We start from the raw sequence: 26,109 nt of genomic DNA, 5'->3' as shown, positions 1-26,109 counted from the left end.
CAACGCTTGTGATGGGACTCACCTCTAATTCCAGGATCCTGAACTCTAAAAGTTCATTCTGGTCTCTGGAGTCTTGCAGCTCCTCCTGGGCCCGACTGGATTCCATTTCTGCTTTTTCCGCCTAAACACCACACAGATCACAACAAAAGAATATTACACTGAAAGATAAGTACAGTAGACCCCCGGGATACAGTGACCCCGCCTTATGATGTTTTCGCTTTACGGTGTGGAATAAGATGTTTTGGGCCTCTCTTTATGGCATTTTCCCAATTTACGACATAAGCAACTAATTGATTTGTGTTTTATTGTTACTTTTCAAAGAAGCCTGTCAGCTATTAATCATCGTCATATCAAACGCTGGTCTACTATTGGTTTGCGTCACAGCATCATGAGAATGCCAATATGCGATTGGCTGAATTATCTCCCACAATGCCCTTCTGTCTCTTCTTTCCAATCCGTGTGGTCCGTAAAGACTTTAATATACAATATATTTTTCGTAGAGGTGGACCGATGATTGGCACCAATGATTGGGAATTTCAAAGGTATCGACGGTTGTCGGGCCAATTATTAAGTCTTAGTTGCAGCTAAACCTTTCTCTCCCTCTCTCCATTTCCTGCCTTCTGTCTCACATGCTAACCACCCCGCGCCTTCTTATTGTATAAGCGACCCATTGCAGAGCCACTGATGCAAAAACAATAACATTAAAGTGGGAGCTCTGCTAACACGTCCCGACCTACCTGTGATTCAAGACCTCTAATAGTAATGAGATTTTAAAAGGTCCGTGTTGGAAATGCGAGTTTCTGATTAAGAGATAACATAAAAAGTGTAGGTAATTTGTTTTAGGTGGAGACCGATATATTAGGTGTTATCATAACACTAATCCGTCAGTCAAGCATCTGCGTTTATGAATGAGAGAGAGCATAGAAAGCACGCTACAGTGAAAGTGATTAGCTCTTACCATAACATTAGTTTATGTATTTATTGGAAACAAAAATCAGGGAGCTATTCAGATTTTTATGTACTTTTATACGATTAGCTGCTAAGCTTAATATTATTTCCTGCACTGTTAGTTTTTGGCTTAAGTGATGGTAGTTGTGTTGAAATTCTAATTTATTTACTGTACAGTGGAACCTGGGTTTTTGAACGCCTCTCAGTTCGAACAAATCGGAGTCCGACCAAAAATTTCGAGAAATTCTTGCTTCGCTGTTCGGTCAAAAAATCGGAGTTCGAACGCCGGTAATGGGTGAGTGCGTACGCTAGGGTGCAATGTTGAGCAGCGTACGGGTGTAGTTATTGCGTGCGGACGTGCTTCGTTTTGCTTTCACTTTTAATATACGTGTACGAAGTGTTTTGGCCCCTAATTATGCCTCCGAAGAAAGTCAGTGCAAGCAGCAAATGTGCTACAGGTGAAAAAAGAAAAGTAGTGCGTACAACTATTGCATTTAAGAAAGAAATAATAGCAAAATATGAAGGTGTGCGAGCGCCTGATCTTGCTAGGCAATACCCCACCGTCCACCTGCGCCTGCTGCTGACCACCACAAAGGTAAGAAATCCTATTCATAATTCTTTTCTTTATCCTTTTGTTTATTTTTACACGTTCATGTTAGCGTAATCTTTCGTACGGAAGATTACGATAACGCGAACGTACGATTAGCCTGGGTTAGCTTTATGTTTACGTTAAACATTCAAGGTAAACATTCAGGGTGTTGGAACGGATTAAAACGATTTACATTATTTTTAATGGGAAAAATGATTTCGGTGAATCGAACAATTCGGTTTTCGAACAGGGTTCTGGAACGGATTACGGTCGAGAACCGAGGTTCCACTGTAAAAGGTTTCCGAGAACTATTCCAGTTTTATTTGAATTCATAACAAATAGTCTTAGTTTCTTTTTGCATTATTAAAAAAACATCAATTATCGACCACCATTTATTGCTAATAATCAATATCTGCCTTGAGAAACCCATATCGATTTTTTATTATTTTTTATAACTGTATTTATTCGCTATGGGTCCCAAGACTTGCAGTGATGCTAAAAGGGGAAATATGATAAGCATGGAAACCAAGATTACGATTATACAGAAATACGAAGAAGGCCCGCTAATGGCTACACTCGCTAAGTTGCATGGCCGTAAACTATTGATAATGAGGTCAATGATTAAAAAATGAAGTAATTAAAGCAAGGAAATCTTCAGATCACTATCTCTTGTGCCTTTTTCAGACTTTCCAAGTAGGCGATACAATCCTGTGAAAAGACTATAACCATGAAAACAGTTTTTGATGATGAAGTATGAAGAGGAACAATTTGACGATCAGGACTATTATTAAGAATATGGATGCGGTTGGAGCAAGGAAATCTAAGGGTATGACAATCCTCGCAGGAAGAAGTTTTTAAATCAGTTACAATTTGAATCAGCCGTCTCTAAAGCCCTCTGCATCCACCTGCTACTCCACTTGAGCAGCTTATGTCATGTCACACCAAAGGGAAATAAAATGTAATTTGTCCGTTACATGTGTATTTATTTATTTAAATGTTATTCACTATACAGTAGTCCCTCATTTTTCACGGGGATTTGCGTTCCAAACACGTCCCACCATAGTCACGAACTGTTTGGAGAATATGGACGGTTTTGCCCTCTTTTGAAAGGTAATATTCTGAGGTTTTGTCCCAAACTAAAATAATTACCGCAAGTGCTACTAACAGTGAGTAATCTGAGTTGGAACACACAGAAATAGAAGGTTTTTTAATCTTGCCAAAATTATATTTTGCAATCAAATGCATTGTATTTTACACATTTTTCTAATAGTAGGTCTAGCCGTTTCCAAAAATTGCCATTTGGAAACGACACATTTACAGCTATCAAAACCCTGCAACTGTGTATTTTACTTCGGCAAATTATTTAGACAGTTTGAAAGAGTTGTAAATGTTTGACTTCTCTTTCCAGAAGTCAATCAATGACTGTGTACACTCGTGCGTAATAATCGTGCGCGAAAATGGATCACAAGTGGCTTTGGGACTTGTTTATTTTGGGGTCTATCTATATGTGCGTAACGTTCTGTTCAGAATTTCATTGGCTAACCTTTGTGTCAATCATCATTTTAATGGTTGCTACTGGCCTAAAGTATTCATAGCTAAAAAAGGTGATCTACCTTTTATCAATGCAGGCTCTTATAGGCTACTGTGGGCTGTAGACTGTGAAAAAAAGCCTGCTATGGCTGAAAATGGTGTCAATCAAAAGGTCAGAGGCTAAGGGCCATATCGAAAATAATTTTACGAGACTGTCTATTTGGAAAGGGAAATTATGTGGCAAACAAAAGGATGACGCAAACATGCCTTTAGGCTGATTTTTTTTTTCTGCTGGCATCATTGTGTGTTTTAGAGTAAATATTTTACACGGTTAGATTTACTAGACGGTCCTGGATCTAGCCAAGTTTGCTAACATTCAACTCATATGATGACTACCAGGGTACGTAACTGGTGAGCTACAACGGCTTTATAATTTTCTGGTACCTTGTTTTAGATTTCTGTGATGAGTACATTTTGAAATGGTCATCATTTCTTGAATTTCAAGAGTCTAAGTTTTCCAATGATAGGTGGCATAACGTATATTAGTGAGCGGTGACATCGTACAGACACGTACTTGTTTAACAGTCGATGTCATGACCTGCACGGTTGTCATGGTGCCCAGATGGCCCCACCCCTTGACACCGGCTGACCTGCATTTGCTGATTACTCCTATGGGTACTTTTGGAACTGCCCTTTGCCAGAACGTTGTTTACCCTTGTTGAAAACTTGTTGATAGCTGTTTATTCTTGTTGTGCTTGTTGGACTTTGTTGCACTCCGGTGTAGCATTCTGAGAGATTCCTGCAAGTTCTGTTTAATCTGTTAAATGCCTAGTCTGTAGTTTTGCCTGCATTTTAGCCTGCTTTTTTTGTCTTTGGTCCGTTTGTGTGTTGGACAACTTTTCTTTCTCAATTAAAGTGGCGGATCGTCTACGCAAATGAGTTCCGACTTCCTGCTTCCCGACCTGCTTCCTGACAGTCTAGGGTTAATTATTTATTTATTACTCAAGAATCAAATCCAATTTACAGGGTCTAGTATTTGTTTAACAAATAAAAGTATTGTACTTTATGAACTTTTTTAAAAATATCTCCTGTATTGCAAAATTGTATATTTAAAGCTTGGTGTTTTTGTACAACTATATAGGTTAAACAAACAATCCACTTTACATGATACGTTGCTGCCATCATGTGGACGTGATGGAAAACTGCATTTGCCTTCCAGAGTTGTCTTACAGACACCATATATTTTTGCATTATTAAACATTTCTGAAAAAGCGCCAGGGAGCACAAAAGACCTACAAGGGGCTCCAGAGCAAGTTAAGCAGGTCGAGGAGTCCAGGTTTGTTGGCGATAGAAAGCATCTTCCTCTATTTAGCCAATCAGAATGCAAAACACAATGCATGATGAAATCCGCAAAGTAGGGAAACAACAATAAGTAAACAGCAACTGATTACTGTACACCATTTTGTTATTTTAATGTTTTTTTATGTGAGGTACCCGCGGTAAGAAGCTAATTAGCATAAGTTTCTATGAGACAGTTGTGGCAAGTGCCCTCTTCTATGCGACAGCGCGTTGGGGAGGCAGCGTCAAGAAGAAGGATGCCTCTCGTCTCAATAAACTGGCGAGGAAAGCGAGCTCTGTTGTGGGCACAGAGCTGGACAGCCTGACAACAGTAGCTGAGAGACGGGCATTGGAAAAGCTGCGGTCAATCATAGACAATCCATCGCATCCACTACACAGCATTATCTCCAGACAAAAGAGCAGTTTCAGCGACAGACTGCTGTCACTGGCTTGTACCACGGACAGACTGAAGAGATCTTTTCTTCCTCATGCCATGAGGCTCTTTAACTCTCCCCGGCAGAGTAAAAGCCCACATTAAACCACACCCCCTACATTGCATATTACCGAATTTTATTGCAATATGTATTCTGTGTAGCACTATTTAGATACTCTATATAACACGCTACAGTGGGCATTTGCACGTCACACTGGGTATTTGTATATTGTATTCTTTTTGCTTTATTATTGTATTGTTCTCAGCTCAAGGATGCTGCTGGAAATGTGAATTTCCCTTCGGGGATGAATAAAGTATCTATCTATCTATCTATCTATCTATCTATCTATCTATCTATCTCTATCTATCCCCCCACTAGAAAGCAATTTCACTTTTAACGTTAGACCCCAGTGGTCTTCTAAAGTAGTGATGTATTTTCACATAAAGATAAACCAACCTTCTCTAAAAGTTCGTGATTTCTTCTCAGGAACAGTTGCTTCTCCTCCACCCATTTGGAGTCCTGAATTGGAGCAGGAAAAACATCAGCTCAGCTTTGGATGACTCAACAATGAACATTCCTGTTACTTGACTGCCAAAAAATATCAGATTGCGATCAAAAAAAAAGAAAACACATCGCGTTGGTTCCACTTCTCGATACAGTGCGGACAACACAGCACGCTTTCTCCAATGGCCTCTTTCCAAAATGATCTCAATATAAGCGTTTCAGTTCCGCGTAATTACCGCACAGGACAACATGAGCCAATTGTATCACATGTGACCATGAAAGTCCTTTCCTACCTGACCCTTCGTGGTCAGCTCCTTTTCCAGATCTTCGATTTTGGCCTTGTACCTGAGGATGTCTGCTTGGAGCTGCTCCTGAGCCTGAAAGGTGGAGGACATTTGCATTTTTTTAAGTTTTGATGAGAAGACCTTGTGAAATGATAAGCAGGTAGCTGACGCCGCTATCGCTGTGTGAATGTGTTTGAATGGGTAAGTGTGAAGCACATTGTAGAGGTCTTGAAAAGCGTTGTATAAATGCAGACAATTTACCGTTTAGATGGCACGAGTTAAGATGATCCATTAACATTATAAGTCTCTCTGATGGATAAATTCAAGCACTTTTCACAGTCTTTCAAAGCTTATTATCCAAATTCGCCAGCACCATTAAAATCTGGTGTGTGTGAATCATCTATTTTGCAGATCCATTCTAACTAGGGCTGCCATTCACGGTTATAAACGTCAAAGATCCATTTTTGCAAAGCAGCCACAGACGGTTACAGACGTTTAAAATCCATTCTAGCTAGACAGCTATAGACCGAAGAGTTCCATTATAACTAGTCTGCCAGTGATATTTATGGGCTTAAAAGATAAATATGAGCTAGGATGCCGTAAATAGCTGTAGACGTTGAAGATCCTTTCGAGCTAGGCTGCCATCACAACTATAAATGTCAAAGATCCATTCTAGTTCAACAGCTTTAGAAAATCCACTTTAGCTATGATGCTATCGACAGTTATAGACATCCAAGAACCATTGTAGCTTAGATGCTGTAGACATCAAAGATCCATTCTAGCCAGACGGCTTTAGACAGCACAGATTAATTCCAGTTAGGCTGCCATAGACAGTTGTATATATATCAAAGGGTTCATTATAACTGACGGCTATAGACGTTACAGTTCCAAATGTATCTTGGATTTCGTTTATGGTTTTAGACGGAGATGATCTCCAACTAGGCTACATAGACAACTGTAGTTGTCAAAGAATTCAGTCTCACTAGAGGGCTAAAGATGTGGAAGTTCAATTTTAGCTAGGAAGCCATTGATGGTTTTAGACAGCAAATATCAATTTTAGCTGGCTACCATAGACGGCTACACATGTCAAAGATCTGTTTTGCATGAGCTGCTATAGATGGCTGAGATGTCAAGGATCGAATCTAGCTGGGCTGCCATAGACGGGCGACATATAACAAAGATAAATCTCGGTAGTCAGCCATAGACCACTCAAGAGGTCAGTGATCCGTACTAGCTAGGCTGCCAGAGACGGCGAAACTCGTCAAAATCAATTTTCGCCAAGCTACCTTAGACGGCTTCTGATGTCAAAAATCCATTTTACTGAGCCTGCCATGGACGGTTAGAGACGTCAAAGGTCCTTTTTAGTGAGGCTGGGAGTAACTGAGTCGATTAAATCGTTCTCAACTGCCATGATTACTGATTCGGGGCAGCCAACAGCCTGATTGGCTGTGGGACTCTTTTTATACTCCAGTCTTCCGTAAGGAACCCGTCAGACCGTCTGCGAACCTATGCTTTCAGCTAAGAAAACTTTTGTCCTCTCCGACATTATCCTGCCCTGTTTTCCCGCCTAATACCTGTTGTTGACCTTTTTCTGGACCCGTTTCTGCTTTTGCTCCTCTGTCCCAGCCATCGACCTGTTTTGCCCTGTTTCCTGCCTGATACCTGTTGCCGACCTCTTTTCTGGACCCGTTTCTGTTTTGCCCCCCTGCCCGGGCCATCGACCTGTTTTCTCCCTGTCAACGACTACCCTCGCTCGACACAGAAGTGCCACTTCCGCGTTCCTGCCATCTGCTACCCGTGACCGACGATCATTGGATTGTGGATGCAAGCACTGCTCTCTTTCTTAATAAAAACTGAATAAAACGAATGATAATGGGTCCTGTCTCCGTTCCTGGTCTGTTACATCAACTTTTATCTATTTATTTATTGATTGTATTTTGAAGAGCATTTACGCCTTCTAGACGGTTAAAACAGAGGAAGAGGGACAGAAAACGTCAGGAAACGATTAGCAGGAAGCACAATGCCTCGTTGCATAAGTTGAGGATTTGTCGTTCCTCGTAAATGTTTATCTTCCTGGCATATGCTGTCATTGTGCCTTCGTATTTAATGAATTTGAGCGAAACAATTTCTCATAAATCTCACAAGAGTGCATTTGTTTTCGTCATGAAAGAACGTCAATGTAACGACCGATGAACGACACCGATACAGTGTTAAATGGATATTCTACTATTGGTTACAATATAGTCCACTGCATCAATCGACGTGACCAAGGACGATTTTCCCGACGACGTCTGAATGGAACATGTGAGCCGATCATGATCGAATCTGCTGACTCGCATTACGCATCAGAAAAACGAATCGTATGGGGGTCGAAAAAAAACAATTTCATGATTTATGATGTTTATTCAGGAGTCGTAAAGGAGTTTAGATTCAATTTGAAGTTTTCCTGCTCAAATTGGTTCCGCAAATACAGTAGACCCCTGGGTTAAAACACTTCACTTTATGATGTTTTCTTTCTTTATGGTGTGGAATTTCCGGGCCCCTCTCTATGTAAGTTTTGGTAGTCTCTAAGATGCCTGTCTGCTTATCAAGTCAAGTCACATTTATTTGTATAGCCCTCAATCACAATATGTCTCAAAGGACTACACATGTAATAATTACACCATGCCCTGATATTTAACCAATACTGGTATGAAAACACTGCAAGGAATCAAGGAGGTTACTAAAATGGCGTTCTTAAACATCCATCTTTTTCTCCAGTTTGATTCTTTTTCAAGTCAAGTCATTATTTTTACTTGTATATCCCTTAATCACAAAAAGTCTCAAAGGGCTGCGCAGACCACAGACTAAAACAGACTACGGACTATTATTTTACCATCCCCTAATCTAAAACCTACACGAGGGCAAGGAAAAACTCAAAAACCTCAATATGAGGAAAATAAGAAACCTGGAGAAGGGGCCTCACAAGTGGTAATCACCCTTCTAGGGTGACCAGGGTGCAATAGATTTAGCATTGGGTAAAAACACAAAACATAGTGAACATTGATAAACATGACAGCAACGCCTCGAGCCTGTAAAATTATCTTTAAAAAAGTCCCTGACAACAACAAAACCTCGCGCCTTAGTGGGTGTCATATATAATGCCGGTCTGCTATTGGTTTGTGTCATGGAAATACTAATATTTGATTGGCTTAACTACCTCCCACCAATGCTTTTCGGTGTCTTCAGTCATTTCACAATCTCTTGTGCTTTGTATAGATTTTCAGAATTGTCGATACAATGCTGTATTTTGGAACTGTATTAATTCATTTTTTATCCCAAGGCTTGCAGTGAAGCGAAAACATGATAACCATGAAAGAAAGCTTTTGATGATGAAATAAAAAGAAGGAACTTGAATCCCTACCCTAGCTTAATTGGAATAACCAATCGACGATCTCGAATATTATTAAAAATGAGGAGGCAATTAAGACAAGGGAATCTTTCAAGGCATGGCAATACTCGTAAGCGGAAGTTTTAATATCAGTTGATTTTTATCCACCATGTTTCCCCTATCTGCATCCACCAGTTACCCCACTTGACCAGCTAATGTCAGGTCAAGCCAAAGGTAAATAACATTTCATTTTTCCTTTACATTTATATTAATTAATAATATTATTTGACCATATTTGCGTATATTACATATAAGTAGTAGTTACTATATACGCTTTACCAATGGTTAGGAGCTAATTAGCATAGGTCTAAAATAGGATAACCATGAAAACAAAGCTTGGGACTATCAAGAAATAAGAAATAATAGCTCAAACTCTGTGTTTCTCAGTGACAGACCTGAAACCTGACTAATCTAGAGAAGATCTGTGAGGAGGAGTGGGCCAAGATCCCTCCTGCAGTGTGTGCAAAGACTACAGGAAATATATATATAAATATTTTGAGTTTTCCTGTGAAATTTAGGGGCAACCTTTGCGTACCTTGGCTTCCTTCTCAGCATCCAGAATTCCTCCCTTCTGTTCCTGCAGCAGAGCATACGCTCTCTGCAGGGCTTGGTATTCCCTGGTCAGCTGACGGAAGCGCAGCTCCGACTCCTCATTGGCTAAACCCTAAAGAACAATCATTGCATTTATTTTTTTCCTGCATTTATTGGTCTTAAATCATATACAGGGTTCCTACAGCTTAAGGTAAGTTCATTTCAAGACATTTCAAGACTTTTTTAATGGCTTTTGAAATCAAATTTTAAGACCAAGACGACCAAAAAACACAACTGATACAAACAAAACAATAACGATAGATAAATAGGATGTTTAAAATACTCCATGGTTCCTTAGTCAAAACTGGCAGATAACTACGAATTCCAAAGAACTCCTCTGCCACATGCCGTATGAAGCATTTTTAACATGAAGTCTGAAAAATTACTTTTTTATCCGGTGTAAAACATTTCTATATTCCATTTTAAGTGTAGTATCAAAAAAACACATGCTTGGAAAAATACTTTGTACTCTCTGGATGTGGACAATTGATAAATATTACCGTATTTTCCGCACTATAAGGCGCACCGGGTTATAGGGCGCACCCCCCAAAAAATAGTTTTTGGTCCTATATTTTCCATACATAAGGCGCACCGGATTATAAGGCGCTACAATGGGAACGTCAAAAAAACAGTCAGATAGTTCAGTCAAACTTATTACCCCCTTAACATTCCGAAAGCTTGCAAAGAAGCAAATACGTGTCTCAGACATTTACGGAAACAGTGTCTGTACGATGTCACCAATCACTCAAATGCATCGTTCCAAATATCATTCGGAAGGTTAAAGTCTTGGGATTCAAGAAATGCCAAACATTTCTTAGTTTCCATTTTATTTTTTGCTGTGTGGACAGCAAAGTAAGAATTTTATTGTGCAGGGAAAACGGGGTTCTTTACTGTGCATATGACAATAAACACTTTGAATTGAATTTAGTTTAAAAATAGACTCATCACAGAAACATCAAGATCGTTCTAAAACAAGATACCGGGAAAATATAAATCCGCATAGCTCACCTAAGTTCTCTTTCAGCCATCACGTTCAATAATGATACGTAACCATGGTCTTCTTACAACCGTGAGTGTAGTAAATCCAGGAGAGTAAAATATTTACAAATACAGAATAGTAAAAAATGTTTTCTCTATGCCGTAGTGCAACCCAACGTGTGATTCACATTCATCTTTTTCGGCCAATTGCAGGCTTTGTTTCGCCCCTTTAGCCTATGCGAGCATGTAAATGATAAAAAGGATCCGCCCCCTTTACCTCCGAATAACTTTAGCCAATAGTGACTGATTCAATTGATGATTGACACATTGGTTAGGAAATGAAACACCGGTATATAAATCCCAGCATACACCGCGGACGACTTCGCCTTTGGGGGAAAATCGAGTCGGCGGCTGCTTGCCTTAGTTGCAAGACTTTGTGACTTAATATTGATCCAAATATAAGGCGCATTGTATTATAAGGCGCATGGTCAGCTTTTGAAAAAAATAAAGGCTTTTAGGTGCGCCTTATAGTGCAGAAAATACGGTACTAAATCTTTGGGTTCACATTTTTAAGACTTTCGAAAACTGGATTAAAGATGTTTTAACGCCAATTAAGGCCTTATTTTTACAATAATGAATTCAATGGCTTTTAAGACTTTTCAAGGATACGCAGGAACCCTGTAAAAAAGATTTTAACGACCCAATCACCTCGTGTAGGTCTTCATCCGGGGTAGCGGGCGTTCGGTCCATGCGGAAAGAAGCCACCGAGGACGTTTCGGAATCCATGGATTCTTCGTCGTAGCCGAAGAACGTGTCCACCACAATGTGCCTCTGCAAAAACAGAGTACAGAAGCATTCGACTACTTACGCATCATTTATATTCAGGGGTCACCAAACTACGGCCAGCGGGATGTACGATACCAAACTGTATGTAACATCCTACGTGCCGACATTTCTTGTGTAAATATTGTGTAAATTATAACTATAACCTTATCCTCCTCGTTTTACAACCTTATCTTCTTGTTCTCTTTTATCCTCACTTGCTAATATGTGAAACTGGAGTGCCATGCCCAATTTCGTTGTCACAATATGTTCAACCCAATATGTAACAATGACAATAAAGGTATATTCTATTCTATTCTATTCTATGTATCAGACCCGCGAGACAATGTTGACAGAAGCATAATAAAAAAATAAGCCGTTTCTAGTCAAATAATGACCTGCAGTTTATTAATAAGACCACTGGATGTCACAAAAGCCACGCGCAACTCTACTTATTGTCGCTGAACAGACACTGCCCTACTTACGAACAAGATACGTTCCGGACGATTGTTCGTAAGTTGAATTTGTTCGTTAGTTGCTTCAGTGATATATTTTGTATGTTTAAGGTTTCTATAAGTATGTTTAAGGCTTGTAAGTATTGTTTTGTACTAAAAATAAAAAAAAATCATAAATGAATATGCTCTATAAAGATAAATAAAGTTGAGTTTAACTTATTTTTGGAAGATGCGCTTCAAGAGGTCCTCCTCCGTGGTAAAAAGTGGCCGAAAAAAGCATTCCCACCATTTTCTCAACCGCATCGAGCTTTCTTCTTCCACTTTCATTTCAAAAGAAAAGGCTCCCCTCTTCTTTACACTTTACACCAACCGGATTGAATGCATGCACGAGATATTAAACAATAAAAATGTCAAAGTTCTTAGCGCGCTAGAGATACAGTACACGTAGTATGTTTACACACGGACTAAGAAGTAGAAGCCGGATTTCTTCTTTAGGGTGGATGCTGGGTGACCTCTTACCGCAACACCCCACGTCGGTCGCGGCGGAAAGAACCACTAACGTAAAGTCCTGTACTCTGAAAAAGGTGCACACAATACAAAATCTAACTTACAGCAATGTCCGGATATTTTTCGACATCCCGAAAAAAATATTCGTATAGACCGTTTTACGTAAGTCGAATGGTTGTTAGTAGGGGAGCGTCTGTATATGCTGATTACCATTTATCAAACTAAGATATTTGTGCAAATGCATATTCAGATTTCATTTTATTTAAAACATAAGTTTTTGTTTAAGGCAATACGATTGCACTCGCTTGGATTTCTTAGCCTGTGTGAAAATTATATTTTTCATTAACTCATGGCCAGCCAATATTCATATAGCCAGCTACATTTTTTGTCTATATTTTCTTTTAAAATCAATGTTATTCGTTAAGATATTAAATTGTATGCAGTAAAACACTTCTGAATTATCCCTCTTGTATAGTTGTTTGGTGCAAATGATCGCATTAGGGGGATACGACTTTGCTATTACTCTTAATTAAAGTTTTTATGTGCAAATAAATATATTTGTATATTTCATGTGTTTGAAAACGAATTGGAGGAAATGGTCCAATTCAGCCCACGACTCAAAAGGTTTGGAGACTCCTTTTTTTAATTTCTTTTTATTTCAAATCTATTTAAAATGTAGTTATATTTAGGTTCGTCTTACTGAGATTTTGGTTTTTTTTTTCCCATCAAATATGTATTTTTACTTAATTTTCTTATTTTTAGATTATTATTAATTTATTCATATTTGGTTTCATTCGTTTTTTTCTTCCTTGTAGATTTTTTTTAATTAATTATTAGCTAGTTGGTTTAATTTATTTTCTTGTGTATTTATTTATTTTTTTATGTATTAGATATTTAGTTTCGTATTTATTTTTTCCCAAATTTTAGCTCTTACTCCCAAATGGGTTTTTCTTTTTTATCCTATTCGCCATCTTGGCTCCGGGAGAAATAAAAAACGCTTTTTAACAACAATCTTTAGGTTAGGCGAAAAAAAATTTTCGTGGAAAAATTGTCTTTAATGGAAATTGCAGAACATGGGGAACAAATGACATCAAGTGTTTCAAAAAAGCGATTGGCAGGGGAAACAATTGTCACTTTTCTCTGTAATCTTTCTTATTTCCAGGAACATGAAGAAAAAAAACGTTTTTTTACATGACAGTTACGTTACGTTTGATATCGACAAATTTATAAAACAATTACTTGTGAAAGAAATCATTAAAAAAAATCATTGAGAAACGATTAAGATGAGAAAAACGAAAACATATATATATATATATATATACATATACATACATGTATATATAGAGATATATATACATATACATACCTATATATATATATATATATATATGTATAAAATGTTTATGAAAATATTGAAAAATTAAATATGAAAGTACTGACAAAAAATACAGTATTCAAAAATACAAAAAAGAATTTGATTATCAAATGTATTTTCCTATTTTGAAGAATGTATGTATGTATTCATTAGATATTCATTTTTAATCGCAATGTTTTTTAAATATTTTAGGTCATAAAAATGTGTAAAAAAATTATAAAAATAAATATACCTGAGAAAAAAATACAGTGTATAGCATACATTTTAAAAGCCATGAAAATATATAAAATAGATGTATAAAAAATAGTACACTTACACAAAAATACAGTGTATAAAATATAATTAATATATTTTATTATTATGTATGAGATATTTACACATTTATTAGATATTTACTTACCTAGAAAAATCCAAAATATTATACGTTTTAAAATATATTTAAAGTTATAAATAAAATAAATTCTATATAAATCACAGTTAATAAAAAATACAGTGTATAAAAATTCACTTAAAAAGGCTGTTTTTTAAAGGAAAAAAAATCTATATTTATTGTATATATCGTTATTTAAAAAATGGTAAGTGGTAAATGGACTGCATTTGTTTCGTGCTTTTAATCAGTCACTGAAGACCTACGAAGCGCTTTACAATGTACTTCACACTTTACCCATTCACACACACACGCACCAATAGCAGTATCAGCCATGCAAGGCAACTAGCTGCTTACTATTAGGGGTTCGTTGTCTTGTCCAAGGACAATTCCACATTTAACTCGGAGGAGCCGGGAATCAAACCTGCAACCAGGACTACTGCTCTACCTCCTGAGCTGCTTGCCTCCCCGTGCAAATTTTTTTTTTTAATTTGTAAAAAAAAAAAAGGACAAATACCTTTATCGGTCTGGAACTCCTTTTATGCCTTTTTTTCCGGAGCAATTTTTCTCGATCCTGGAACAAAAGATTTCAAATTGATGAAACATTGACATTAAAATGACCATCAATGATTTAATCATTTTGTTGTTGTCCATTTCATGCTTTATTTGGAGTTACGAGCATGTTTTTAAGGGACGAAACGTACTCTAAATGAATCGTTTTCACGTTGTTTCATGCATGCTTAATTCGGAGTTACGAGCGAGTTTTAAGAGACACAGCTTACTTCATTTATATATACTTAACAAGCGTACAGATTGAACAAATTTAATGTTGTCTACGAGCATGTTTTAAGGGTCAAAACATACAATATATAAGACTTAATGAGCACTCGGATTGAATAATTTTAATGCTGACTATTAAATGCTTAATTTTAAGATACGAGTGCATTTTTAGGGACAAAACTCAGTTTGAATGAGACTCAACAAGCACGCAGATTGAACCATTTTAACATTATTTACGAGCGCATTTTAAGGGAGAAAACACGCTAATTAAGACTCAATGAGCACTCAGATTCAATCATTTTAATGTTTGATTATAAATGCTTAATCTTAAGATACGAGCGCATATTTAGGGACAAAACTTTCTTTGAATGAGACTCAACGAGCACGCAGATTGAATCATTTTAACATTGTCTACGAGCACGTTTTAAGGGACAAAACATAAACTACATAAGACTCAATGAGCACTCGGATTCAATAATTTTAATGTTGGCTTATAAATGCTTAATCTTAAGATACAAGCACATTTTTAGGGACAAAACTTTCTTTGAATGAGACTCAACGAGCACACAGATTGAATCATTTTAATATTGTCTACGAGCACGTTTTAAGGGACAAAACACACTAAGATTCAATGAGCACTCGGATTCAATAATTATAATGTTGGCTTATAAATGCTTAATCTTAAAATATGAGCACATTTTTAGGGACAAAACTTTGAATGAGAATCAACGAGCACACAGATTGAATCATTTTAACATTGACTACGAGTACATTTTAAGGGACAAAACATAAACTACATAAGACTCAATGAGCACTCTGATTGAATAACTTTAGTGTTGGCGTAAATACTCAATTTTAAGATACGAGCGCATCTTAAGGGACAAAACTTAGTTTGAATGAGACTCAATGAGCACGTGGTTTGAATCATTTTAACATTGTCTACGAGCATGTTTTAAGAGACAAAACATACACTAAGACTCAATGAGCACTCCGATTCAATCATTTTAATGTTGGCTTATAAATGCTTAATTTTAAGATACGAGCGCATTTTTAGGGACAAAACTTTGTTTAAATGAGACTCAGCGAGCATGCAGATTGAATCATTTTGACATGGTCTACGAGCAGGTTTTAAGGGACAAAACAAACTACATAAGACTCAACGAGTACACGGATTGAATAACTTTAATGTTGGCGTATAAATGCTCAATTTTAAGATACGAGCGCATTTTAAGGGACAAAACTTAGTTTGAATGAGACTCAACGAGCACGCAGATTGAATCATTTTAACATTGAGGGACAAAACACAATAAATTAAGATTCAATGAGCACTTGGATTGAAATATTTTAATGTTGGCTTATAAATGCTTAATCTTGACAAAATTTACTATAAAAGGCTAAACTAGTATGGGGATTTAATCGTTTTAATGTGGGTTTATGAATACTTGATTTGGAGTTATGAGCACGTACTCTTGCCAGTTCATCAATCATGCTCTGTTGCTCCAAGACTTGAAGCTTGAGAAAGGCAATTTCCTGGTCATCATGAGCTTGGTCCAGATCGTTCAGAGATTTTGGTTTCTTGAGTGGAGGTTGGGAGCCAATTTTTTCCTTCTGATAACAAAAGAAATATTTAGTCTCCAGAAGACAGAAGTTCCTCGTCAAACTCGTAAATCACCATTTCCAGGTTCTCCTTGGCCAGATTTTTGGCTTTCTCCTCCAACTTCTGGAGGGTGAGAACGAGCTCGTCGTTTCGCCGACTTAGAAGTTTGTTCCTGTCCAGCAGCGGCTTGCATTGTTTCTCCGATTCCCTCACGCGCTTCAGCTGGAATTAGCAAAAGTTATCGTTAGCTAAAGCTAACAGCGCTGGAACGTCGAGGTTCCACTTACGAGTTCATTGCGCTCATCCACCAGCAGCGAATTCCGGTCCTCCAGTTTGTGGATGGTGGAGTTGAGCTCGGCCATGCGCCTTTGATTTCGTCTCATGTCCTGTAGAAAAATAATAAAAATAATTTAAAGTAAGAGTTATTAGATTACTTTAAATAGTTACATTTTGCCAATAGCATTCATCCTGCTAGAGCTGAATTAACATCAAGAGTATTTAACTCATTGATTGCCAGAGACGACTACAGACGTCAAACATTCATCTTAGTTAGGTTGCCCGAAAAGCCTGAAAGATGTCAAAGATCCACTGTAGGTTAGCTGCCCTATACAGCAATAGGTGGCAAATATCCATTTTGGTTAGGCTAAAGACATCAAATAAATACTTTAGCTAGGCTGCCGTACACAGATATAGACGTAAAATATCCATTTCAGTTAGGCTTTCACAGATAGCTAAACACATTAAAGAAACATTGTAGCTAAGCTGCCATAGATCTTAAAGACAAGAAAGATACATTGGAGCTCGGCTGCCTTAGACTACTTTAGAGTTCCATTCTGGCTAAGTTGCCCTAAGCCTCTAAGGATATAGACATCAATGGTCCATTCTAGCTAGGCTGCCATAGACTGCTATAGAAGTCAAATGTCCATTTTAGTCAGGTTGTTCTATACAGCGACAGATGTCCAATAACCATTCTAGCTAGGCGGCCCTAAAGCCGTCAATATTTTACTTTATCTAAGCTGCCAAAGATGGTTATGGATGTCAAAGGTTTATTATAGCTAGGCTGCCCAAGATGGCTAAAGACGTGAAAGATTTATTTTAGTGAAGCTGCAATGAACTGCTAAAGAAGTCAAATATCAATTTTTGTCAGGCTGCCTTTGACGGCTATAATAAGAGTTCCTTTCTAGCTCGGCTGGCCTTGACAGCTATAGATGTCAAAGATCTATTGTAGCCAGGCTGCCTTAGATGGCTATAGATGTCAAAGTTTCTTTCTAGCTAGGTTGGCCTAGACGGCTAAAGATGTCAAAGATCCATTGGAGCGAGGCGGCCCTGGATGGCTAAAGACATCAAAGCTCCACTCTAGCTAGGCTATGGATGGCTTTAGAAGTCTGATATTAATTTTAGCGAGGCTGCACTATATTAAATCAAAATAAATCAAAATATAACCACATTTATTTGTAAAGCCCTTATATGACTAAAGACGTCTAAGGTCCCCTCTAGGTAGGCAGCCATAAAGATGTCAATGATCTATTGTAGCTAGCTAGGCAGCCATGGATGGTTATAGACGGCTATATAGATCATATATATATATATATATATATATATATATATATATATATATATATATATATATATATATAAATTAAAATAAAACCAAATGTATTTGTAAAGCACTCGTTAGACTAAAGACATCTAAGGTCCATTCTAGCTAGGCTGCCCCAGACGGCTAAAGTCAAAAAATATTTTAGCTAGGCTGGCATAGTCTGCTATAGACGTCAAAGAACAATTTTAGCAAACAGGGAATAAGTTAGGGACAAAGTTTTTTTGTATTTATTATTATTATTTCTTATATATCCATCCATCCATTATCTGCACCGCTCATCCTCAGTAGGGTCGCGGGGGTGCTGGAGCCCATCTATTATTTTCTTATTAATAGTTTAAATGAAATAAGTCAATTTTGCCTCTTGTATAACCTCTACAAACTACAATAGACGTGAAGGATAATTTTAGCTTTTGCTGTAAAAAAACAATAATGTTACAATAACAGTTTTATAGATGAGCCGGAAAATGTAATACGTGTAAAAAAGATGGTGTGAAAAAGCCTTTTGGTCACTCAGTAAGAATCATTCATTCCTTAACACAAAAAAGAAAACTTACCGGGCTACCACAGTTCTCGGCCCCATCCCCCACGCGACCCGGAATTTCTCTTTTGGGGCTCCCGGCGCCGCACTCAGTCTCTTTGACTAGGAAAAGCTGCTCGTCCAGAGCCTCTTTTTGGAGCTGAAGCTTCTGCAGGAAGCCCGTGGCAGACTCCATCTCCCTCTCCAGGGAGAAGATGATGCGGTCTTTCCCTTTGATTTCATCCACCTGGAACAGGAAAGAGTCAAAAACACACAGAGGATGTATTACAGTTCTAGCTGAGAAACAAGTACAGTAGACCCCCGCGATAAAGCGACCCCACATTATGATGTTTTCACTTTACGGTGTGGGATAACATGTTTTTCCAACCCCTCTTTATGAAAGTTTGCCCACCATACGACATCAACAACAAATTATTTCGCGTTACGTCCCTTAAATGCCTGTCTGCTATCGGTTGACGCCATACAAAATGCTGGTATGCTAATGGATGGTGCCAAGGCATCATGAAAATGCCGATATACTGTTGGCTGAATTACCTCCCACAATGTCTTTCTCGTCAGTTCAGAATCTCGTGTGTTTCGTAAAGACCGAGTCGGGAAACAATAGTGTATTTTTTCAACTGGATATATTTGCTTTGAGTCCAAGGCTTGCATTGGTACTAAACGAGTGCTTCTCAATGAGAAATACTCTTTTATAAATATCATAAAAAAATGGATACTTCGTAATTTGCTATAAACTGTCGTAAATTACGGTGGATTCGTTGTATTTGGTTGCATGGGTGCTGAATGAGATGTTTATTCGGCCATTTTCCTCACTACGCTACATAAACCATAAAATAATTTCGCATTCCGTAGTTACGTCTCTAAAATGCCTGCCTGCTATTAGTCAAATACAGTAAGATGCTGGTTTGCTACTGGTTTGCATCAAGTCATCATGAAAATGCCGATATATTGTTGGCTGAACTACTTCCAACAATGTCTCTCTGCATCCACCCGCTACTCGATTGGACCAGCTCAGGTCAAGTCACAAAAAATGTTAATTTTTGATTTACATGTACATTTCATTTATCTCATTTAATCAAATCCACATATATTTCACATACATAGTTTTTCTTACATACTATTTTGTTATTTCAATGTTTTTATCTGAGATTACAGGGGGTTCGGAGCTAATCGCCATAGGTTTCTTCCCCCCACTATACGGCAATTTCACTTCTTGATTGCCTCCTCAGAACAGATGAACGCTCTATCCCAGGGTGTACAGTGGATAAACGATATATCGGTAAATATTACCAGTCTGCGGATGTCGCGTTCGCAGTCCCACTTGATTTTGGAGATCTCCTCCTGATGCTGTTTGTGCTCCACTCGCAAGTCGCCGGCTTTTGTCTTGTCGGCCTGAATTATGTTGCTGAGCGCTTCGTCCGTCTGCTTCTTGCTCAGCTTCAGTTCGGCGATTTCTTGGAGGAGCTTCACTCGCTCCTGATCGAAGAATCGCCGGGCGTCTTCTTTGGCTTCCAGAGTCAGCGCCGTGCGGACCTGGTGACGTAGGTTCGGTTAGATTTGACCTTCCTCGTTTTTTAAGGCACTAGTACCAATCAGTTGCCTTTACTATTAGTTATTTTAAGTGCTAGCAAAATTCAAACCCCCAAAAAATTACGAAAAAAAAAATGTGTGGGACAGATGTATTCCTGGGCAGGTTTGACCTTATGTTGGTATTTTCTTAAAGGAGACATATCCTGTGGATTCAATTTAGGGAAGTGTTGCCAGTTCCTCAGTCAAAACCCTGTCAAAGTGATGATCCAATCGCTTACATGCGAGATTTCTATCCCATACTAGCGCTCAAATCATTTCTTAGTTGCTAGCATCAGCTAGCATCTTTACATTGCTAACAAATATCAGAATCAAGCACATAAAAAAACTATTTAAAAAAATAAAAAAATAAAAAAAACTTTTTAGGGCCGCCAATATTGACCAACTTAAGACCATGTGTTGCAAAGATGTGTACAGGGGGATGTTCAAGGTTCTGTTGGTATTATACAAAATCATGCATGCTCCCTCATATATTTCAGATTTAATTTTGCTACAAAACAAATGATATGTCTCCTTTAAAGAACACAAATCACAGGATACGTCTCATTTAAAGAACACAAATCACAGGATATGTCTCCTTTAAAGAGCACAGAGCACAGGATCACGACTCTAGCACAAAAGCACAAGATGCATCTCTTTTAACGAACACAAAACACAAATCACAGGATTCTTCTTTAAAGAGCACAAAGCACAGGATCCAGCTCTGATACAAACTACAGGATACGTATCATTTAAAGAGCACAAATCACAGGATAAGTTTACTTTAAAGAACACAAAATCACAGGATCACGGCTCTGGTATAAAGCACAGGATACGTCTCATTTGAAGAGTGCAAAAGCACAGTATATGTCTCATTTAAAGAGCACAAATCACAGGATATGTCTCATTTAAAGAACACAAATCACAGGATATGTCTCCTTTAAAGAGCACAGAGCACAGGATCACGACTCTAGCACAAAAGCACAGGATACATCTCCTTTAACGAACACAAATCACAGGATTCTTTTTTAAAGAGCACAAATTACAGGATAAGTCTACTTTAAAGAACACAAATCACAGGATCACGGCTCTGGTACAAAGCACATGATACGTCTCATTTCAAGAGTGCAAAAGCACAGTATATGTCTCATTTAAAGAGCACAAATCACAGGATATGTCTCCTTTAAAGAGCACAGAGCACAGGATCACGACTCTAGCACAAAAGCACAGGATACATCTCCTTTAACGAATACAAATCACAGGATTCTTCTTTAAAGAGCACAAATTACAGGATAAGTCTACTTTAAAGAACACAAATCACAGGATCACGGCTCTGGTACAAAGCACATGATACGTCTCATTTCAAGAGTGCAAAAGCACAGGATATGTCTCATTTAAAGAGAACAAATCACAGGATATGTCTCCTTTATAGAACACAAATCACAGGATACGTCTCATTTAAAGAACACAAATCACAGGATATGTCTCCTTTAAAGAGCACAGAGCACAGGATCACGACTCTAGCACAAAAGCACAGGATACATCTCCTTTAACGAACACAAATCACAGGATTCTTCTTTAAAGAGCACAAAGCACAGGATCCAGCTCTAATACAAAGCACAGGATACGTTTCATTTAAAGAGCACAAATCACAGGATAAGTCTCATTTAAAGAGCAAAGAGCACAGGATCACAGCTCTGGTAGAACGCACAGGATAAATCTCATTTAAAGAGTACAAATCACAGGACAAGTCTCATTTAAAGAGCAAAAAGCACAGGATCACAGCTCTGGTAGAAAGCACAGGATATATCTCATTTAAAGAGTACAAATCACAGGATAAGTCCTCTTTAAATAACACAAATCACAGGATATGTCTCCTTTAAAAAGCACAAAGCACAGGACCACGGCTCTGGTAGAAAGCACAGGATACATCTCATTTAAAGAGTACAAATCACAGGATAAGTCCACCTTAAATAACACAAATCACAGGATAAGTCTTCTTCAAAGAGCAAAAAGCACAGGATCACAGCTCTGGTAGAAAGCACAGGATAAATCTCATTTAAAGAGTACAAAGCACAGGACAAGTCTCATTTAAAGAGCAAAAAACACAGGATCACAGCTCTGGTAGAAAGCACAGGATATCTCATTTAAAGAGTACAAATCACAGGATAAGTCCTCTTTAAATAACACAAATCACAGGATATGTCTCCTTTAAAAAGCACAAAGCACAGGACCACGGCTCTGGTAGAAAGCACAGGATACATCTCATTTAAAGAGTACTAATCACAGGATAAGTCCACCTTAAATAACACAAATCACAGGATAAGTCTCCTTTAAAGAGCAAAAAGCACAGGATCACAGCTCTGGTAGAAAGCACAGGATATATCTCATTTAAAGAGCACAATTCACAGGATAAGTCTCTTTTAAAGAGCACAAAGCACAGGATACTCATTTAAAGAGAACAGAGGCTTCACCTTCTCGCCACTGCCGTCCCGAATGGCGTTGAGCGCCGTCTTGAGCCTCTGGTTCTCCTGCTCTTTGATTTTGGCGTGGCGGGCCAGCTCCTGCTCGTGCTGGCGCGTGAGATTTTCCCGCAGGCTTTGGAGCTCTTTGAGTTTTTCCTCGTGCCATTTCGCTCGCTGCTCCGTCAATGAGGCCGTGTGGCGGTGCTGCTCCTGCTCGCGGACCCTCTTCACCTCCTGCACTTTGTCGCGCTCCAGCTTGCTCACCTATGGATCGGAAAAATACGGCAAATCCGATATCGGAATCGATACTTTGAACGATTATTTTCTTGTTGAAGAAATGAGAGGTACTCTAAGGTGTCATTGACACATTTTATGATTGACACTTTTTCGAATATCGGAATGGTTGCACAAAGATCACTTGAAAATAAAGTAAAATGCAATTATGTATCACATGGTGGGCTGTCATGACCTGCAAGGCCTTCTCTGCTGGCCTATGGGACAAATATCTGAATATGTGATGTTATTAGATTTTGTCTATGAATACGTATTGAATAGTTTCAGAATTCCTTTTTAAAATAAATACTAAAATATAGCATATACTGTAGTATAATTTACATGTATTATATGTACCTGGGTTTTTCAAAATTTTAAGATCTACTTTTTTGTTACAGATTGATGCGAAATAAAGCAACTTGTGTTATTACTATGTAATTATTAGAGGTATTTGATGTTCTCTTTCTCTTTAACTTTCCCTCTTGATGTCTCAGTTTCTTCTCTCTCTCTCGTGTTCTTGCTCTCCTTTTTTTGTCTCACTTTCTCTCTCTTTTTTTCTCTCTCTCTCCCTCTTTTTGTCACTCATTTTCTTGCTCTTTCTCTCTCTCTCTCCCTTTGTCTCTCTTTGCCTGTTTGTTGTTTTCTTGCTGTCTCTCTCTCTCTCTCTCCCTTTGTCTGTTTGTTGTTTTCTTGCTCTCTCTCTCTCTCTCTCTCTCCCTTTGTCTCTCTTTGCCTGTTTGTTGTTTTCTCTCTCTCTCTCTCTCTCTCTCTCTCTCTCTCTCTCTCTCTCTCTCTCTCTCTCTCTCTCTCTCTCTCTCTCTCTCTCTCTCTCTCTCTCTCTCTCTCTCTCTCTCTCTCTCTCTCTCTCTCTCTCTCTCTCTCTCTATATATATATATTTCTTTGTCTCTCTCATTCCCTCTCCCTTCCTCTCTTTGTCACTCATTTTCTAGCTCTCTCTCCAGCTCTCTCTTCCACTGTCTCGTTCGCTCTCTTGGTCTCTTGTTTTAATGCTCTCTCTTTCTCCTTCTGTCTCTCTCTCTCTTTGTATCTTGATTTCTTGCTCTCTCTCTCGCTCTCTCTCTCAATCTCTCTCCCCCTCTCTCTCTCCTTTTGTGCCTCTCTCTCTCTCTCTCCCTCTCTCTCTGTCTGTTTGTCTGTCTGTCTGTCTCTCTGAGTGCAGTTTATTCTTTGGTGGACAAGATGGCAAAAACAAAGACGGCCTGTGTCACAGTAATATTTTATTTTTTATAGCTTCACTTTATCCCCTAGCAAGGTGATATCAGGTTGTGAAGGACTCAAAATTTGCTATCAGCAATACTGGATGGCGAGGTTATTATTAACCATGCAATGCACAAAAAATTACAATATAACCTACAATATCTTAAGTGCCATCCATGTGACAGAGCTAGCAAAATAGGCCGCGTTATTGATTGTTATGGTCAGGTACAGCGCAGACATGTGCGGTTTTTACATTAACTTGTTCCATGTTCTGTGTCAATAGTACACGGACTCAAGGTATATTCTGCTAACTACAAGTGTTCTGCCATATTTTCCTATTCGGGCGAATTTTCCTATCTGAGGCTGATTTGACTATATAACGGCCGCAAGACATTATCCTCGGTCGACCATTACAGATAGCAGGGGCCAAGAGTGAAAATTTGTATTTTACAGGCATCCTTTTTCTCTAAAATGAACTCCACTGTTTTGGCCAAAATTAGTTAACCCCAGCTGACTATTGTTGAGAGTGGGGGCCAAGAAACCAAACTTTTGTTGTGCGGGGCGACATTATTTATTGTTCTTCAAGCCTTAAATGAAGTGAACTCATGCAACCGTGACCAATTGTTTGCCAGTAAGGCATTTTGCACACATACAGAGGCAAACAATTATCCTGCTGTTTATTCCCATAGTTAACGTCTGTTCTGACCGGCCTGAAATAAAATGCAGGGTTGTGTCCGCGATTCACTATCCAAGGTCAACTGTTGTTGAGAGGAAGGGGCAGAGCACTGTTTTTTTGTCTCTCACCCATACTTGATCGGGGGCCTGAAGAGCAAATTTGTGTCATGCATGGCAGTTCTTTTTTCCATTCTTTCCACCTAAAATGAACAGTACCTGTGTGGCCCCAATCCATTATCCCCAGTAAAATATTGCTGCAAAAGGGGACCGGCAGAGCGCATGATAAAAATGGAAGGAGGCTATTTCGCTGAGTTTTGCTTGTCAGGCAGATTCTAGTCCCGGTTAATCATTATGAATGAGGCATTACAGTATATTTATTTTAAATGTTAGAAAACTGTGCAAAAAAAAACTACCTTGCATTTTTCTTGGTGCAGTTCAATCTGAATGTCAGTCAGCTTGGATCGAAGATCCTCATTGGCTGCCTGCAAGGCGGAGATAAGGGCTTCGGGCTTGTCACCCTTGACGCGGCCTTTCTTGGCCATGGTTTTGATTAATGGATTGATTCTTCGGATGCGCTCATGGAGACTTCCCAGAAACAGTCGGCGGCCCTACCGAAGCTTCTCGTTTCTCCTTTTCTTCATTCTCCTGAGGAACAAAAGGGGCTGGGTGAAGGGCGAGGGAGAATGGAGAGACATTTTGTCAGGTTAAAGATAACAATGTTGTCAAAGTTTCAATGGTACAAAAGTTGACAAATTCATGTTATTTTTATGCAATACAAAGTAAAATTATTTCTACTGTAGCTTAATTTATTGCACGAGTAATGTTGTTTCCTTTCATTTTATGTTCAGTTATTACCGTGGACAGAAAAATCCAATAACTTAATCACCAGGAATACATTTAGTTCTTAATTTATTTATTTATTAAGTCCAGGTATTACCAAACACAGGAAATAGAATAATAGATCAATTTTCTTTCGTTTTATGTTCAGTTATCCCCTTGGCCAGGAAATTTAATAATTTTCTAACATATCACCCGAAATCTATTTTTTCTCAGTTTCTGTCTGTTTTTCTTACATTTTATTTTCAGGGACCACCAAGGACAGAAACTTCAATCATATTCTAATTTTATCAACAGAGATGCTTTTTTTCCCGTTTCTTTTTTATTTTCATTTTATGTTCAGATATCCCTGTGGACAGGACATTTTCTTTCATTTTATTTTCAGGTATAGCCTTGGACATGAAAAA

General features: G+C 38.3%; 1 protein-coding gene across 2 annotated transcripts in view; it reads right to left on the bottom strand.

The window, feature by feature from the left end:
- Window positions 1–26,109, bottom strand: part of jakmip2 (janus kinase and microtubule interacting protein 2) — a 46,239-nt gene that overhangs the window by 9,033 nt on the left and 11,097 nt on the right. For both annotated transcript variants that reach the window (XM_088320709.1, XM_088320710.1), the window contains exons 2-14: window positions 25,279–25,527; window positions 22,708–22,962; window positions 19,958–20,200; window positions 18,684–18,893; window positions 16,817–16,915; window positions 16,605–16,751; window positions 16,400–16,540; window positions 14,670–14,726; window positions 11,335–11,457; window positions 9,593–9,721; window positions 5,637–5,720; window positions 5,296–5,358; window positions 23–121 (exon numbers count right to left, since the gene is read on the bottom strand). In XM_088320709.1, the coding sequence (XP_088176835.1) occupies window positions 23–121; window positions 5,296–5,358; window positions 5,637–5,720; window positions 9,593–9,721; window positions 11,335–11,457; window positions 14,670–14,726; window positions 16,400–16,540; window positions 16,605–16,751; window positions 16,817–16,915; window positions 18,684–18,893; window positions 19,958–20,200; window positions 22,708–22,962; window positions 25,279–25,407 (1,779 nt within the window). In that variant the 5' untranslated portion in view covers window positions 25,408–25,527. The remainder of the gene's footprint in view (window positions 1–22; window positions 122–5,295; window positions 5,359–5,636; window positions 5,721–9,592; window positions 9,722–11,334; window positions 11,458–14,669; window positions 14,727–16,399; window positions 16,541–16,604; window positions 16,752–16,816; window positions 16,916–18,683; window positions 18,894–19,957; window positions 20,201–22,707; window positions 22,963–25,278; window positions 25,528–26,109) is intronic.

Source organism: Urocampus carinirostris, chromosome 17, assembly GCF_059441175.1.
Source record: "Urocampus carinirostris isolate Australia breed hairy pipefish chromosome 17, RoL_Ucar_1.0, whole genome shotgun sequence".
In the NCBI taxonomy this organism is placed as follows: Eukaryota; Metazoa; Chordata; class Actinopteri; order Syngnathiformes; family Syngnathidae; genus Urocampus; species Urocampus carinirostris.
The sequence above is the reverse complement of the archived record's forward strand: the minus strand, read 5'-3'. Positions and strand labels throughout refer to the sequence as shown.